Raw genomic sequence first — 14,176 nt, forward strand, 5'->3', positions numbered from 1 at the left:
GGCTTCCTTCAAATCCACAGATCATGAGCTCACGGGCACAGGAACCTAAGCCTATCTGAGCAAGAGGGACAGTGAACAATTCAAAATTCCTGTTTTAAAACAAGTGCCTGAAAGACCAATCTCCTCCCACTAGACAAGAGAGCATTTTAAACAAGCCAGAGAAATTTATTAGGTTGTATTTTGTATTTTTTTACAAACAAATTATTCACCAAAATCATCTATAAAAATGATAAATTTTAATATATTTCAGTAAGTGAAATAATGGGCTGGAGCACTAGAATGACAAATTTAGGTTATTAGAACGGATTCAGCCACAGTTTCCTTTGAGGAATTACAGAGGTGCAAGCTGCCTCTGAAGAACAGATATATTGTTTCTTTGCACCTTCAAGCCTGATGATAATTATTTAGAATCAAACTTGCACCAAGTGTAAGGAATTCTCCCTAATTCTTATCTTACGATTCCACACAGCATGATAGATCTGATTGATATTGAAAAAGAGCTCTTGGAAAAGAACTTTCGTTTTGAGAAATATTTTGATTCTATTTTAAGTGCTTGATCTCAATTCTTAGAGTTTTTTTAAAGGGTAATTCTCTGAGGCCTGAAACCAGAGACTACTTTACTAGCTATTTCTCCAAACTCTCTGTTCCTGTTCTTCTCAATGAACTTACATAAGCGAGAAGCAAGCAAGCATGAAAACGTTGGCTGCCCCACTATAAGCCAACGCAGTAACTATGTTTAATAACAACTGCTCCGCTACTGTAATACATAATAACTATGCTTTATCTTACTGAGAAACGTTGGAAACAACATGAGATTTTCCAAAACCACTGATTACAGACAGATAACTGCCTGTAAGCCTTGCCTATGTTTACGCTTAGCAGACAACTTTCTTTATAAATGCTACTTCAAAGTGTGTGTTGTATTAACATTTTGAGGATTAAGAGTAAATATAAAACTCCTAACAGATTAAATTGCAATATTAAACAGTGTAACTTAGTGTATCCTATATCCTAGCAGCTTTTAGTTTCATATTTAAGTAACGTGATAAACCTCATGGGAAGAACAAAGTGTAAGTTCTCTGGGCCACAAAGATAAGCAAATAACTGTCTTCCCTATGTCAACAGGTTGGTTTTCCCATCCAGGGGGGCCATCAGGCAGTAGTCCAATCTATCACTAATCACTGTCGGAGAGAACGGCTCAGCATCCTTGTATGGCCAAAACCCAAACCATCACCCTTGGCAGCACTGATTAGCATTCAGGTCGAGGACACTGAGTAACTCCACACAACAGGATAATTAACTTAGTTATCTGCACCCATCAGGATGTAATGCTGCTCTAAACAGATCTTTTACAAGAGCAATACTAAGACAAAAACTCCTTCTTTCATGCTCTACGGCATGGAACTCTGGACCTCTGCCAAGCACTCATTCAGGCATTTGAGAAGATCCAAAGTTGCTTCTTGAGGTCAATTTACATCCTTCTGATAGGGAACCCTACAGCTTATTCTCCTGAAAAGTAGGATGGCATTCAAGAGGATAAGAGAACAGCCTTCATCTTTAAACTGAAAAATAAAGTCACTTTCGCCATCAGTATCTCTGTTATCTAAAACATACGGTGTTCATTACAATCAAAGGCACAATCCAGGTGCTGCCAAAGACCACGGTCTCAGTGTGTTGCTAGTTAGTGTCTGGAGCAAGCTAATCATTTACCATTTGTCATTCTCAAAGTGTGGCCTCTCATACGGAGATATTACTTTACCTCAATGAAGAAAAATGCTTTTTAAGGACAATTTTAATAGAGCTTTGGGCTTTACTGGAGTTTTATATAAGAAATTGTTATCTGGAGAAAATTTCCACATATTCTATAAAGTTCATTACCGAAGATTGTCTTCAATATTTCTCATGTAAAGATCTAGGTAATCAAGACTTCTTTAAAGTGACAGTAAGGAAGAGGACGCTCAGAATGAATTTAGAAATGCCCAAATATGAAACTCTTAATCATTCTTCCTTATGTTAATGATCTTCCTATATCAGGAGCCACCATAGCTCCATTCTGGACATAGGTTAGGTAAAAACAAGTAGATCAGTTGCACTTGAACTCCAGATCATTCTAACTATATAAAAATAGGACACAATACAGCTACCCGTGTACCCTGTCAGCTTGTCTTCTGGCACAGTCTGTCGGGAAGGAGGACAAGATAGCTTAACTTCTTATTCATTTAATTAATATTTATTGAATACCTACGGAACAATCCAGTCTAATGAGTACTGTGATAATAAGATTTCATGCCTGACCTTGGAGGACTCAAATTCCATGGCTGCCTAGATATTTCTCAACTCTTCGCATTTCTTCTCCAATAAAAACAGGGCCATTGAGTTAACGCAGACCTGGTTCAAACCAAAGCTCTTACTTGCTGCGTGCTTTGGGGCAGATTAATTAAGCACCTTGTCGTCTATGAAAATAGGGAAAATATCATTTACCCTGTATGCCTTTCACAAAGACTAAACGAGATAATCTATGAAAAAAATCACTAGTATAATACTTGGTATGTCTTATTACTCTAAATAGTAGTTTCCTCTTTCCTTTCTTTCCTCCCCAGAAAACTCAGCTCTAGCTAGGCACTCTAACTACTTTTCCTGGTAGGCTATAAGCTCCACGAAGGTAAGTACCTTAAAAGGTACTTATTAAATTATTAATAGAAGAATGGATTAATAAATGAATAACGAATAACCAAGGATCTGTCTTAGATTCTTTGTCCTAGGATTACTTTGAATTAAATCCAGAGAACTCACCAACTGGAGTCTACCCTTAGCATTTTCACCCACTTCTATGCGCCTCTACAGATACTTGATCTGAATATGAGGCTCCACCTGGGAAGCCCTTATTCCTACATATTATCCCAGTGATTTATTTTAAGCCAGTTATTAAAGCCATTTGAACTTTGTGCTACCAAGTATGCAAATTGAATCAACCTGCTATGCCTTAATTAAAAGAAAATGAGTTTTAGTTAATGACAGTATAAACCAATAAAAAACATTTACTTTACACCTTTAAGTGATGCAAAGTGAATATTAAACATATAAACAAATTTATTCTTGACTGTAAGATCTGTTTATACTCAGGAGCTCCACAGGATAAACCAACTCTCAACAATAGTGTTTATTTCTGTTTCATTCTTATTTTTCCCTTGTAATAAATTTGGATGCATTAGCTTTTTTTGCAATACCCTCACAAGATCAATTAAAATATTCATCAGGAAAAAGTGTTAATTTAAAAACAAGCAATAATTTATCCAAGCTGGAATGATACTGCATGTTACCTATAAAAATAAAATTAAGTTTTCTCTGCCTTTGCTTAAGCTTTTCCAATTTATCCTTCTTTCAGATAAATGGAAAAAATTTTCTCAGTGTTTTCAGAAAGAAAACTGTGTAACTGTTGACACATCACTTGAATCTCTGGGTAGAATGAATGAATAAAAGACAAAGTCTCATACGTGACATATTAAACCCAACTAGAAAACTGTAAGCTGAAAAACTTAAGATTTTTTAAATTTTTCCTTTTTCTCCCCAAAGCCCCCTAGTACGCAGTTGTGTGTTTTTAGTTGTGGGTCGTTCCAGTTGTGGCATGTAGGATGCTGCCTCAGCATGGCCTGATGAGCAGTACCATATCCGTGCTCAGGATCCGAACTAGTGAAACCATGGGCTGCAGAGGCGGAGCACATGAACCTAACCACCTGGCCACAGGGCAGGCCCCTGAAGAACTTTCTAATGCAATGATTAGGAGAGTAAACTATTATGCCTTTCCTGATTTTATATTTGCTTCTAATTCTAACACGGGAAGCACTATCCTTTGGAGGTTATTGATAAGCTTCTATTTTTTAAAAAGGAAAATATGGCAATACCCAAAAAGAGAAATGCAACAATATGTTTCAAGACTTCTTACATTAGGAATAGTATAATAAACAGATATTTGAGACCTGTGGCTATGATTTTTACAAGTATTATTTTTAAAGGTATAGCCCAAGATTATCAATAAAGGCTCTAAAATGATATTTTACACAAAAGTCTGTCAACTAATTGGATAAAATACTATAGAAAACAAAAATATAATTTTAAATGAACAAAAACACTTTAAAGTTCAGTATCTCAGCAATCACTGAGTGATAGCTCAATCCCTTTATCTTATAAGAAAGGAAACCAAGGATGTCCTCTTCTCTTCTACATAGTCTGATATTCCCTCTGCTTCCTCACAGGTCCCCACGGTCCATGGAACACATGCATGTCACCTGGTCATGGTCTGAGGCCAGCCAACTGCCTTCTGTTACCTTGTCTGTTACCTTGAGAGGCCTTTATGCTTAGTCCTTTTAAGTAAATGATTCTAGAATTTCTCAGACTATCACTGGTCACGAAAGCAAAGAATTGTGGCAGCATCTGGGGAGGATTGGGGCGGCAAGGCTGTAATTATCACAGACCAACGCAAGAATCGATGAGGGACACGAACACTATTCAGGTCTAGTATCACTAAAGTCTACTTTCCCGGCCTCCATCATTAGATCTTGGAGGAATCCAGCTCTCATTCCCTCACCCTTTCTAAAAGAGGGGTGTGGGGAGAGGGAACATACTATCCATTCTCTCTCCCATACAGAGCAAAGACAAGCCCGTAATTGTAAGTAACAAGGCACTACTAAAGTATTATTAAGAGAGAACAAACCCTTAGAAAGGAACAGAACTTTTTCTCCCACTGCCTTAGTCTTTCATACTCAGTTCTACTGGTAAAATCAGAGCTCCTACAGGTCATTGCAGTCAAATAGCTGTGGAACCTTGAGCAAATCACCAGCTCCTTGGGCCTGTTTTCTCATCTTTAAAATGAAAGAGTTGAACGCATTGATCTCCCAGGTCTCTTTATATTGAAATACTGTCTCTTTTATATTCTGAATTCAATTATAAGACAGATTAAACACAGACTCATCTGCCTGTCCTTTAAGGCAGTGATCTCCAAAATGTGGGATATATGGCAATTAATTAGAGGGGTAGGCACAAAATATTAAAACTTTTAATTTATACATGTTTTTAATACAAAGAGATGGGAAAAAGACTCAGTTTTACTGATCTTTAATATTTAATATGAATGACACTGGTGTCCTCGCTCAGTCTGTGTGAGAACAAGAGCTCCTCAAAGCAGAGAAGTCAGCAGGGAAATATTCTTCCTTTGTCTGTTCTCACCATACAGCATGTTACTCGTGCCCAGTTATGGGGATTTACAGATATTATCGAACGCTAACCAGAGGCTTCCAAGGATTTCTGCAAAGTAATCTCAGATTAAAAATAATACCAGTAATGCAAAGATAAGTGAACGACTAAAAAACACAGGGCCAACACTCTTCCTCTTCTTAAAACAAGTTCTTTGTCAACCTCATTCTGAGGTAAAACAATGACTATGGAATTCGATTAGCTCTGACCAGAGGTAGTCTCGCAAATCAAAATTATCAACAAGTATTAGAAATGGCCACTACCTTTAATTCTGAACCTTTTCCTTGGTGCACAATGGGTTTTGAAGTATTTAAGAATGGTAGTACATATACAGAATTTTAAAAAATATTTCAAATATATATTGACAAAACTTTATACTGCTAAGGGTATACAATCAACAAAGTCTGAAACCTTGTTTATGGGAAAGTGGATGCAGCTGCTGCTGGATACATGTCCAGAATTTAGCTAAGCTACTCCACAGTATTACTGCCTCAGCATCCATTTTGTTTGGCCAAGTGGCCTGCAGGGGTCTTAAACTGACACTGGCCCCCTCACATGAGCGTGTGCCCTTGACAACAGCCCGCAGAGACACGGCAAATCTAAGTTCCCGATGTGACTCTACCAACAGCCCTTGTTATCAGCAGTCTCCCCTGCCCCCCAGGGCCTTCCCCTTGTGTTAGAAAAGATCCTTTGGAGCTCTTTTTGGTTTGATCCATGTGGCCTGAACTTAGGAACCCCAAAGCACCCAACCTACCCTAATAAAGGCATGAGCCCCAGGTCCCGCCTCTCTGTCTGTCTGCACTCTGCCTCGACCACCCTGTGTAGCTCCTGGAGGTATGCTGTGTACTTCTTCAGGACCTGTGAATAATAAACTTCTCCATTTCAATTTCTCTATGGTCTTCTGTGGAACTGCAGCTCACCATCTGGCACCCTGTGCTCCACGTAACAAATGTTAATTTGACAAAGTCATAACAAGGCACCGTGGCACAGTGCAAAAGCATGAACACTGGAGGCACACAGACCTGTGTTAGACTCACGGCTCTGACACACAACTAGCTGTGTGGTCTGGATAAGCCTCTGAGGCTCCGATTTCTAATCTGTAAAGCTGTGAAAATAGTATCTGTCTCATAGAGTTATTGTGGGACTTGAACAAGAATACTTGGCACACGCAGGTCTTGATAAATATTAATTTCTTTTTTCTTACTCTTAATTTGCCAAAAAACAAAGACATGTATTTGCGTAGTAAGGGAAGGCAAGTGAAGAACATGGTATGATACTATTCAAAATTGCATTAATTGTTTCTGCAAGGGTACAGTGCAATTATCTGCCCCACAAAAAAATTTATCATGTTAACCGAGATTTAAGAACTGCATTGGCAACTTTTGTTTAACTTACCACATTAAAATCCAGATTTTGTTTAACCCATTCTTTTGCCTCTTCAAATTCATCTTTCATTTGCATAATAAAAAGCGTATCCAGGGCATCTACTATTGTTGCTCCTTTGATACTACCTGCAAATATCAGAAAAATATTTATTCAATAAAATAATTTTGACAGCTACATACATGCAAATTGATCACACCTTGGAAAAGGAGGGAGAGGGTGATACCGAACTTACTAATAAACGATATTGAACACAGTGTAAAATTCTTCCAGTGAAAGAAAATATAAAAGTTGCACCAAAACCAAACTAATAATTATCACCTGCTATAGATTGATACTCTAATCTTTAAAGTTTCTTCTGAGTTGTAGAGAATAAATCTCTCAGAAATTTCGTTCGTGATTGCATTCTCTAGAATGCATTCTCTAGAAAAATTAGATCTGAAACAGAGGAGCAACACACATTATTAATTTTAATGTAATTCCATCAAAGTGCACCTGTGCAAATAATTAGATCTAAAATTGCTTAGTGATAGCTCTAAGAAACCATTACTCTAAAATGCAATTCCACCCCCTCTTTGAAGCACTGACTGTTCCCAACTCCCCTCCCACCCAGCCAGTCCTGATTCTGTGATTTATTTCCTCAGAACTCCCTTGACATGAAGACTTCCTGTTGCTCCTGCACCCACCACTTCCTATCTTCCGTTATAATTATTTGCATGCATCTCTTTAGTCTGTAAACTTCCTTAGAACAGACAAATCATGTCTTGTTCATCTCCACATTCCACAGTAAGAGACTGAGTATGGTTTGAATGCTCAATGATAAATTTAAAAACCATCAATGTATTAACAGAGAATAAAATAATCTCTTTGATTATGGCAAAGTTACACATAACTAATTTCTTAATGCTACAAGCAATTTTCATAGAGATAAAAGCAAAAATGGAATTGGATTTAAAAGAGTTATAATAAACAATAAAAAATTAAAGCTTTCCAAGTCTGCATAAAGTTTCTGAGTTGCTCTCTTCAATTCCTATCTCTCATCGCCCATATTAACTGGTCACTGTGTCTGAAAACACTACTTTATAAAAACATCTGAACTCACTTCTATTCCATTACCTCAGGTTCAGGCTCTCTTCATCTCCAAACTGTGTCCCTGTGATGGACCAACCAGCCTCTCTTCTCTCCCACCCTTCCAGCTCTCTCTCCATTGTTCTTGCAATGTCCTCCCTACCTGAGATCCCACAGGTTCCTCAGAACTTCATATGAACATCTACTGAAGCACCTAATGCTTTGATAATTCCCTATTCACACAGATGTCTTCTGCACTAGGCCATCAACTCTGCAAAGACTCGTATTGTGTTTATTAACACCAGTGCTGAAAGGAGAGCCAAACACATGGAAGGTCCTAACTAAAAGGAAAAGCATAGTGTGGTGATTAGGAACAGGACTCTGACCTTAGCCACACCTGGGTTCAAGCCCCAGCTCCGCCTGTCAGTAAGTGGCTAACACTGGGCAAACTATTCTCTGAGCTTCATTTTTCTCATCTATAAAATGCCTATAACAATGTGATTAAATGAGATGATGCCTGAATGGCACTTAACACACAGGAAGTGTTGCTGATACTGTTGCTTGTTATATGATTTGATGCTAACACCTTCAGTTAAGATACAGAAAGTCATGTTTTCTATGGTGAATTCAGAAGTGTCAGAATAAGACTCCGTCCCCTTCATCCTGTTACTTATAGACAAGATTGTGGGGGTTAAAAAGGAATTGAGTGCAGTGTGGGAAGGGCACTGGGCAGCTCTGTGACTCATGGAATCCATCTAACACTGCTGTTACTTAGCTTCCTCACCTCCACAATGGGAATGTTATTAATATGCACAATACTGACCACAGAGGGATGCTGTCAGGATCATGCAATAAAGCTGCCAAAGTGGGTAAATGAAAGTTCACATAACTGACCTAATCCACCCTTACCTTCTCTTACAGGGCAACACAACAGAAACCTAGAGTCAAAGTCAAGAGTCACTGAGACACAGCGAAGATCACCATGGCTGGCTCCCTTGGCCAGCTTATTGATAGAGACACAGCTTTTACCTGACAGGAAGCAGTTAAATGCAGCCAATCAAATGCTCCTCTGCTGGGTATCACCCCAGGAGCTAAACATCATGATGCTGCACCCACATCTATTAAATGAGAATCTTTGCAAGTGTGCCCCAGGTGTCAGTATTTTTCAAGGCATGCAAGTGATTCTAATATGCAGCCACTGCTCCATCCGAAGGACACACTTTGCACAGTCCTTGCAGACACTCTATTAAGTATGCAAGTTTCCTAGGAACATGGTCTGGAGAGTCACACAAACTTCACCACCCACACGTTCAGTCAATTGGAAAGAAGTTACTGTCACTAGAGAACCAAAGCACATTCTACTCACCAAACAAACTGCTCGAATGGCCTTCTTTTGATATAGGTTTCAGTTCATTTAAGCCCCAAGCGTAACGTTTATAATTATTCCAAGCATGTTTCATCATCTGAGAAAAGAAATGCAAACAGGATTATAATTTGAAGTTGAGATGTTTCTGCTCCAAAATAGATCATACATTGAAGACCTAAAGGTTAAAATGTTAAACCTCACTAATCAGTTAAAAGGATGATGATTAATTAAAAGGGTGATGACACTATCAATAAACAAGAACACACACATACACATAGCCCCTTTATGTTTACAAATGGAGATTTTTCTTTTTTGAATCCATTTAATTCTGTTTAATATACAGATCATTTTCAAAAGTCAGTTTCCAGCAACAGAAATTTAGCTTATCCCAAAAGGAAGAACTATTCTTAAGACTTGCTATTTAAAATTCATATTTTTGTACAAGGCTCTCTGTACTTTGTCAGCCTCACCATATACAGACAAATATCCAAGGTCATCACTTTAAACACTTTGATGTATCTTGACCAAGTCTATATGGAGAAGTATTTTTAAATATCTACAGGAAATAAAAAATGAAACACTATGGTTCTATCTAGATTTTGGAAAACGTCAGCTTATTTTAAGATAATCAATCTTTAACTGTATACGTATGTGTGTACAGCTCTGTAACTGAAGACTGATCCTGTGTATTTCCAATCTAGACTCCTTGTACTAGGAATGTTTCTAAGGCCAAAGCTCTCTGCCACAAATTAGGTGTATATATTTTTTTCTTTTATGAATTTTAACAAAATTAATTGATCTACATACAAAGAAAGTCAAAATAATTTCTCCTGGCTTATAGACAAAGTTCTGACCTCTTGCACTAGACATGAACTCTAGTAGAAAGTGAATGATTTTCAAGGGGAGAAATTGTTCTAAGAACCTGTCAGAATAGTTGTATAACTATTGTATAATAATTGTATACTTTTTTCAATGACTTAATATATATAATTATTTTTATATACATTTTTTAAAAAGTGTTGAGGACCCATCATTCATCTAGAATTTATTCATGCAACAGTTTCCAACACATTAGCAACAGTAATTAAAATAGGAACACAAGTGAAAATCTTCTAATCTGGCTCCATATTTTGAAAAATCTTAAAAAGCACCACATAAAGTTATAAATACTATATAAGGGCTGTTTATCACTAAAAATCTTCGGTGAGATCAATACAATTTTATTAACAAGAAAGCCTTCAGATGTCCCTGAACACAATAATGAACATGTCTTTAACCAATTTGTACATTATCTTCCTATCTCACCACTATTGCTACTAAGAAGGGCTACCAAGAATCTGTACTATCTGCTGGGCACCCTGCTAAATGCTCTGCACTCATATGGTACTCATTTCTCATTAGAACCCTATGAAACATGTTGTATTACCATTGTTTGGTAGATGAAGAAATTGAGACTTGGAAGTTAAAACGCAAACAAGTTTACTCAAAGTCTTGACATTTCTCTATAGCTAAGAAGCCAAGGTTTATCTCCCTGCTGGCCTGACGTCAAAACCCATGGCATTAACCAACACTGTATCACCTTCCTTTAATGAGTCAGCAACAGAATCTTCCTTTGATGAATCAGATTGTTGATCTTCTGACAATCAATAGAATGCATATGAAGTAGCGTTTTCAAGATTTTCTCCTTATAAATTAATTTTATAGGAATGTGTAATAGACTTGAGAGTAAAATATCCTGATTTATAATCCCTATAATACCACCAATTAGTCACATAATCATGGACGAGTCTCAGTTTTTGTGAGATTCTCTTTCTTTATCTGAAAAATTGAGATCATCATTCCTCACAGGATGTATGTAAGGACTACACGAGCATGGCCCGTGTGATTACACTGAGGGCCCTATGTGGCACATGGTAGGTAACCACATTTTTATTGAATTTTAAACCTGTATTGAAACCAATTAAATTCACATCACAGAAACAGAAACCAATGAGACTCTGAAAAGACTAGGTATATGAAATCCACAAAAATACCTTGAGATTACATTTGAGTATAATTTGGATTTTCCATTTAAATGTGCTACATTTGGTAAACTCTTCATTTCTATAAATTTCCAAAGATACTTTATAAATTCAAAAGCTTTTGTAATACACCTGACACAAGAACAGAAAAAAATGTTAGGATGGTGTGTTTCAGCTCCAAGTCTGAATGGAAACCAGTGCCATAGACTATTAATGACACAAAGATAGCATAAAGCTCTCCCATAGGAGACTTTTGCTTTGTCAAAAATTATAATTTATACAATGTACCACTAGTACAGCACCTCCTTAAGTTACCTCGTTAGTATATATTAACTTTTCTTATCTTTTTTCCACAAGGGAAAATCTGACATTAATTGCTTAGCTTCCTATATTTCAAAAGTTGCTGTGACACATTTCTCGAAATGGGTTCCTCATCCCATGGGGTTTCTATGAGTTAAAGTTAGAACAGAAAAAGAAAACAATGTGGTCAAAATGGCCTGAATGGAGCATCAAGAGTGGCTGCTCTAGGAATCTGTGAAATGAAGAGGAACAGCCATATTGTTAACTAATTCCAGCAGTTGGTCACCTCTGGAAATGATTTACCATGTTAAACCCAAACACAAGACATCATGTGTATGTGTGTGTGTGTGCATGTGTGTATGCGTATGTAGAATAACAGTGAGATTGAATCCACAACTCAAAAATAAAACCAACTTTGTAGCTCAGATTTATGATTATACAAATATCTGAAAACATCAAAATGCTACCAGAGTCTAACTTTACAGTGGTAAGCCACTAGCCAGCTGAGGGACCATGGGGATGAAGGCATTTAATCTCTCCAGACTTGTGAGCTGACAGGACAAGGTCATTTCTGAAATTCAACTACTAAGAAAGAAGTCCATAGGTAGGATAAATCCCCCCTCTTTACAGGCTCCTTAGTTTTGTTTTGTAGTCTTTCATCAATTTAATTAGGGTTCTACAGCCTGACATCGCAAGTAAAAAGATTAAAATAGGCCTAAATTAGATGTTGATCAGGACTTCAAACGCAGTACTGAAACCCTCATGAAAAAAGATAAACTGAAAGCAAACCAAAGATTTATTTTTTCCTGAATATTTATATTTGCATTGGTGAAAGGTACAGCTAACACATGACGTGAATGGAAACAAACAAGGAAGAATGACACAAAAATTCATCATAGCAATCCATTATTTTGACCCAGAGAAGGTGGAATTAAGGCATAAAATATCCACAAATGGCATTACTTCTCCTTGACTCTATGCTTATCAAAGATTCTTTGATTAGCACCTTCTTCTCAATTGGCATCAGGGCTGAATAATTAGGCAATGTCATTTACTGAGTGTCTGCTACACTATGAATGACAAGATGCTAAAGGACTAGAAGAGAAGTGTACAGGACTCCATCATGCTTGTAATCTAATAGACAGTGTATGGAAGCTTAACATTCTCCCTTCTTACATATTCATAAATGTTTATAAATACAAGAGAATAATAAGAAAACTAATTAAATTTTGCGTACAACTCTACAATTGTACCTATTTTCAATTTCATGTCCTGACCTAATCAAGGGCATGGCAAGCCATGAATACAGAAAGATATGCTTGAATTTCCCCAGGAAGGTGTAGATTTCATAACTTACATTTTTGTTGCTAGAACTACCCTTAGCAAATATTTTTATCTGATGATGTTTTAATCGTATGATCTTAAGTTATTCATAATAGACACATTAAAAGACTTTTTGAAAATCTCACCATTTTTGCCAGACTGGTCTTAGGAAGACTTGGGCTTTCACTGGCCCCTTAAAAATGTCTACAAGTTCAAGGACCACTTACAGGCCCCCCACTCTGGGGTCTTACACAAATTTTCACAGTTGGTACAGTGTGATTTGGGTCCCTAACCCCAGGTGACTGATCCATAGCCTGGTGCCTGACCCAAAAGTAGACAACTGAGGGCTAGCCACGTGCATTGGAGGCCAGATGCCCAGGCGGAAGCTCTCTCCAATAGACAGACCAACTCAATTATCTACTCTATCTGTGGCAGTGTAACTGAGAGAGATTCACAGAGAATCCAGAGACCAGAGTGATGGAGAAGCGGAAAAGTACAAATACAGAAAGAGAAAAAGCCATAAAAAGGGGTCATGAGGCAGCTGAAACCATGAGGGGGACAGAAAGTGAAGAGAGAAAAGAAAGAGGAGGCTGGGAGGCAGACATGGGTGCTGTGATTTGCACGGTGTCGCAAGGGAATTATGTTAGGTCACAGAGCTGCTGGAGAACTACAAATAATGCTGTTCAATCCTGAACGTCGATCTTCCTCTACAGCACGAGGTGGGGCTCTTTGCCGGCTGAGACTGTTACTCGCTTCCCAGTGTGTCCTTACAGAAAATCCTTCTTTTTAAATATTTGTTATATTTTATTTATTTATTTAAAGTTATTTTATCGAGGTCACATTGGTTTATAACACTGTGTAGATTTCAGGTGTACATCATTATATTCTGTCTTCTGTATAGACTGCATTGTGTTCACCACCAAAAGTCTAGTTTCCATCTGTCGCCACGTATATGTGTCCCTATACTCCTTTTGCCCTCCTCCCACCTCCTTCCCCTCTGGTAGCCACCAATCTGTTTTCCTCTCACTTATTGAGGAAGAATGCATAATAGCAGGTCACAGGGGTAGGCATCTGATAAACTGGGTTCATATCCCAGCTCTGCCATCACTGATGTGACTCTAAGTGAGGCAGTTAATCTCCCTGAGCCCACTTTCTGCATCCACAAAATGTAAATAAGTAGAAGTAGCTGCCTCACTGGTTACCATGACGATTAGATACAACAATGCATGTAAAGAGCTTAATACATCGCCTGACGCATAGTAAGTGCTTGATAAATTGTAGGCATTATAATTATTTTTATTAAAAACTTAACCTAAGCATGTCTCTGATCTTTGCAATCTGAAAGAGCATCATGCCTTTTCCTAGTGACGTATATAAATAAGATGGGCAAATATACACAAACCAGGCAAACCTATATAGTACACAAACTCTTTATAAATATCTACATTTAAAAACATATACAACT

General features: G+C 37.6%; 1 protein-coding gene across 4 annotated transcripts in view; it reads right to left on the minus strand.

The window, feature by feature from the left end:
* Window positions 1-14,176, minus strand: part of MAN1A1 (mannosidase alpha class 1A member 1) — a 162,877-nt gene that overhangs the window by 111,455 nt on the left and 37,246 nt on the right. For all 4 annotated transcript variants that reach the window (XM_023650991.2, XM_023650993.2, XM_023650992.2 and 1 more), the window contains exons 3-4: window positions 9,068-9,164; window positions 6,646-6,761 (exon numbers count right to left, since the gene is read on the minus strand). In XM_023650991.2, coding sequence (XP_023506759.2) covers window positions 6,646-6,761; window positions 9,068-9,164 — 213 coding nt within the window. The remainder of the gene's footprint in view (window positions 1-6,645; window positions 6,762-9,067; window positions 9,165-14,176) is intronic.

Source organism: Equus caballus, chromosome 10 (genome assembly GCF_041296265.1).
Source record: "Equus caballus isolate H_3958 breed thoroughbred chromosome 10, TB-T2T, whole genome shotgun sequence".
Lineage (NCBI taxonomy): Eukaryota > Metazoa > Chordata > Mammalia > Perissodactyla > Equidae > Equus > Equus caballus.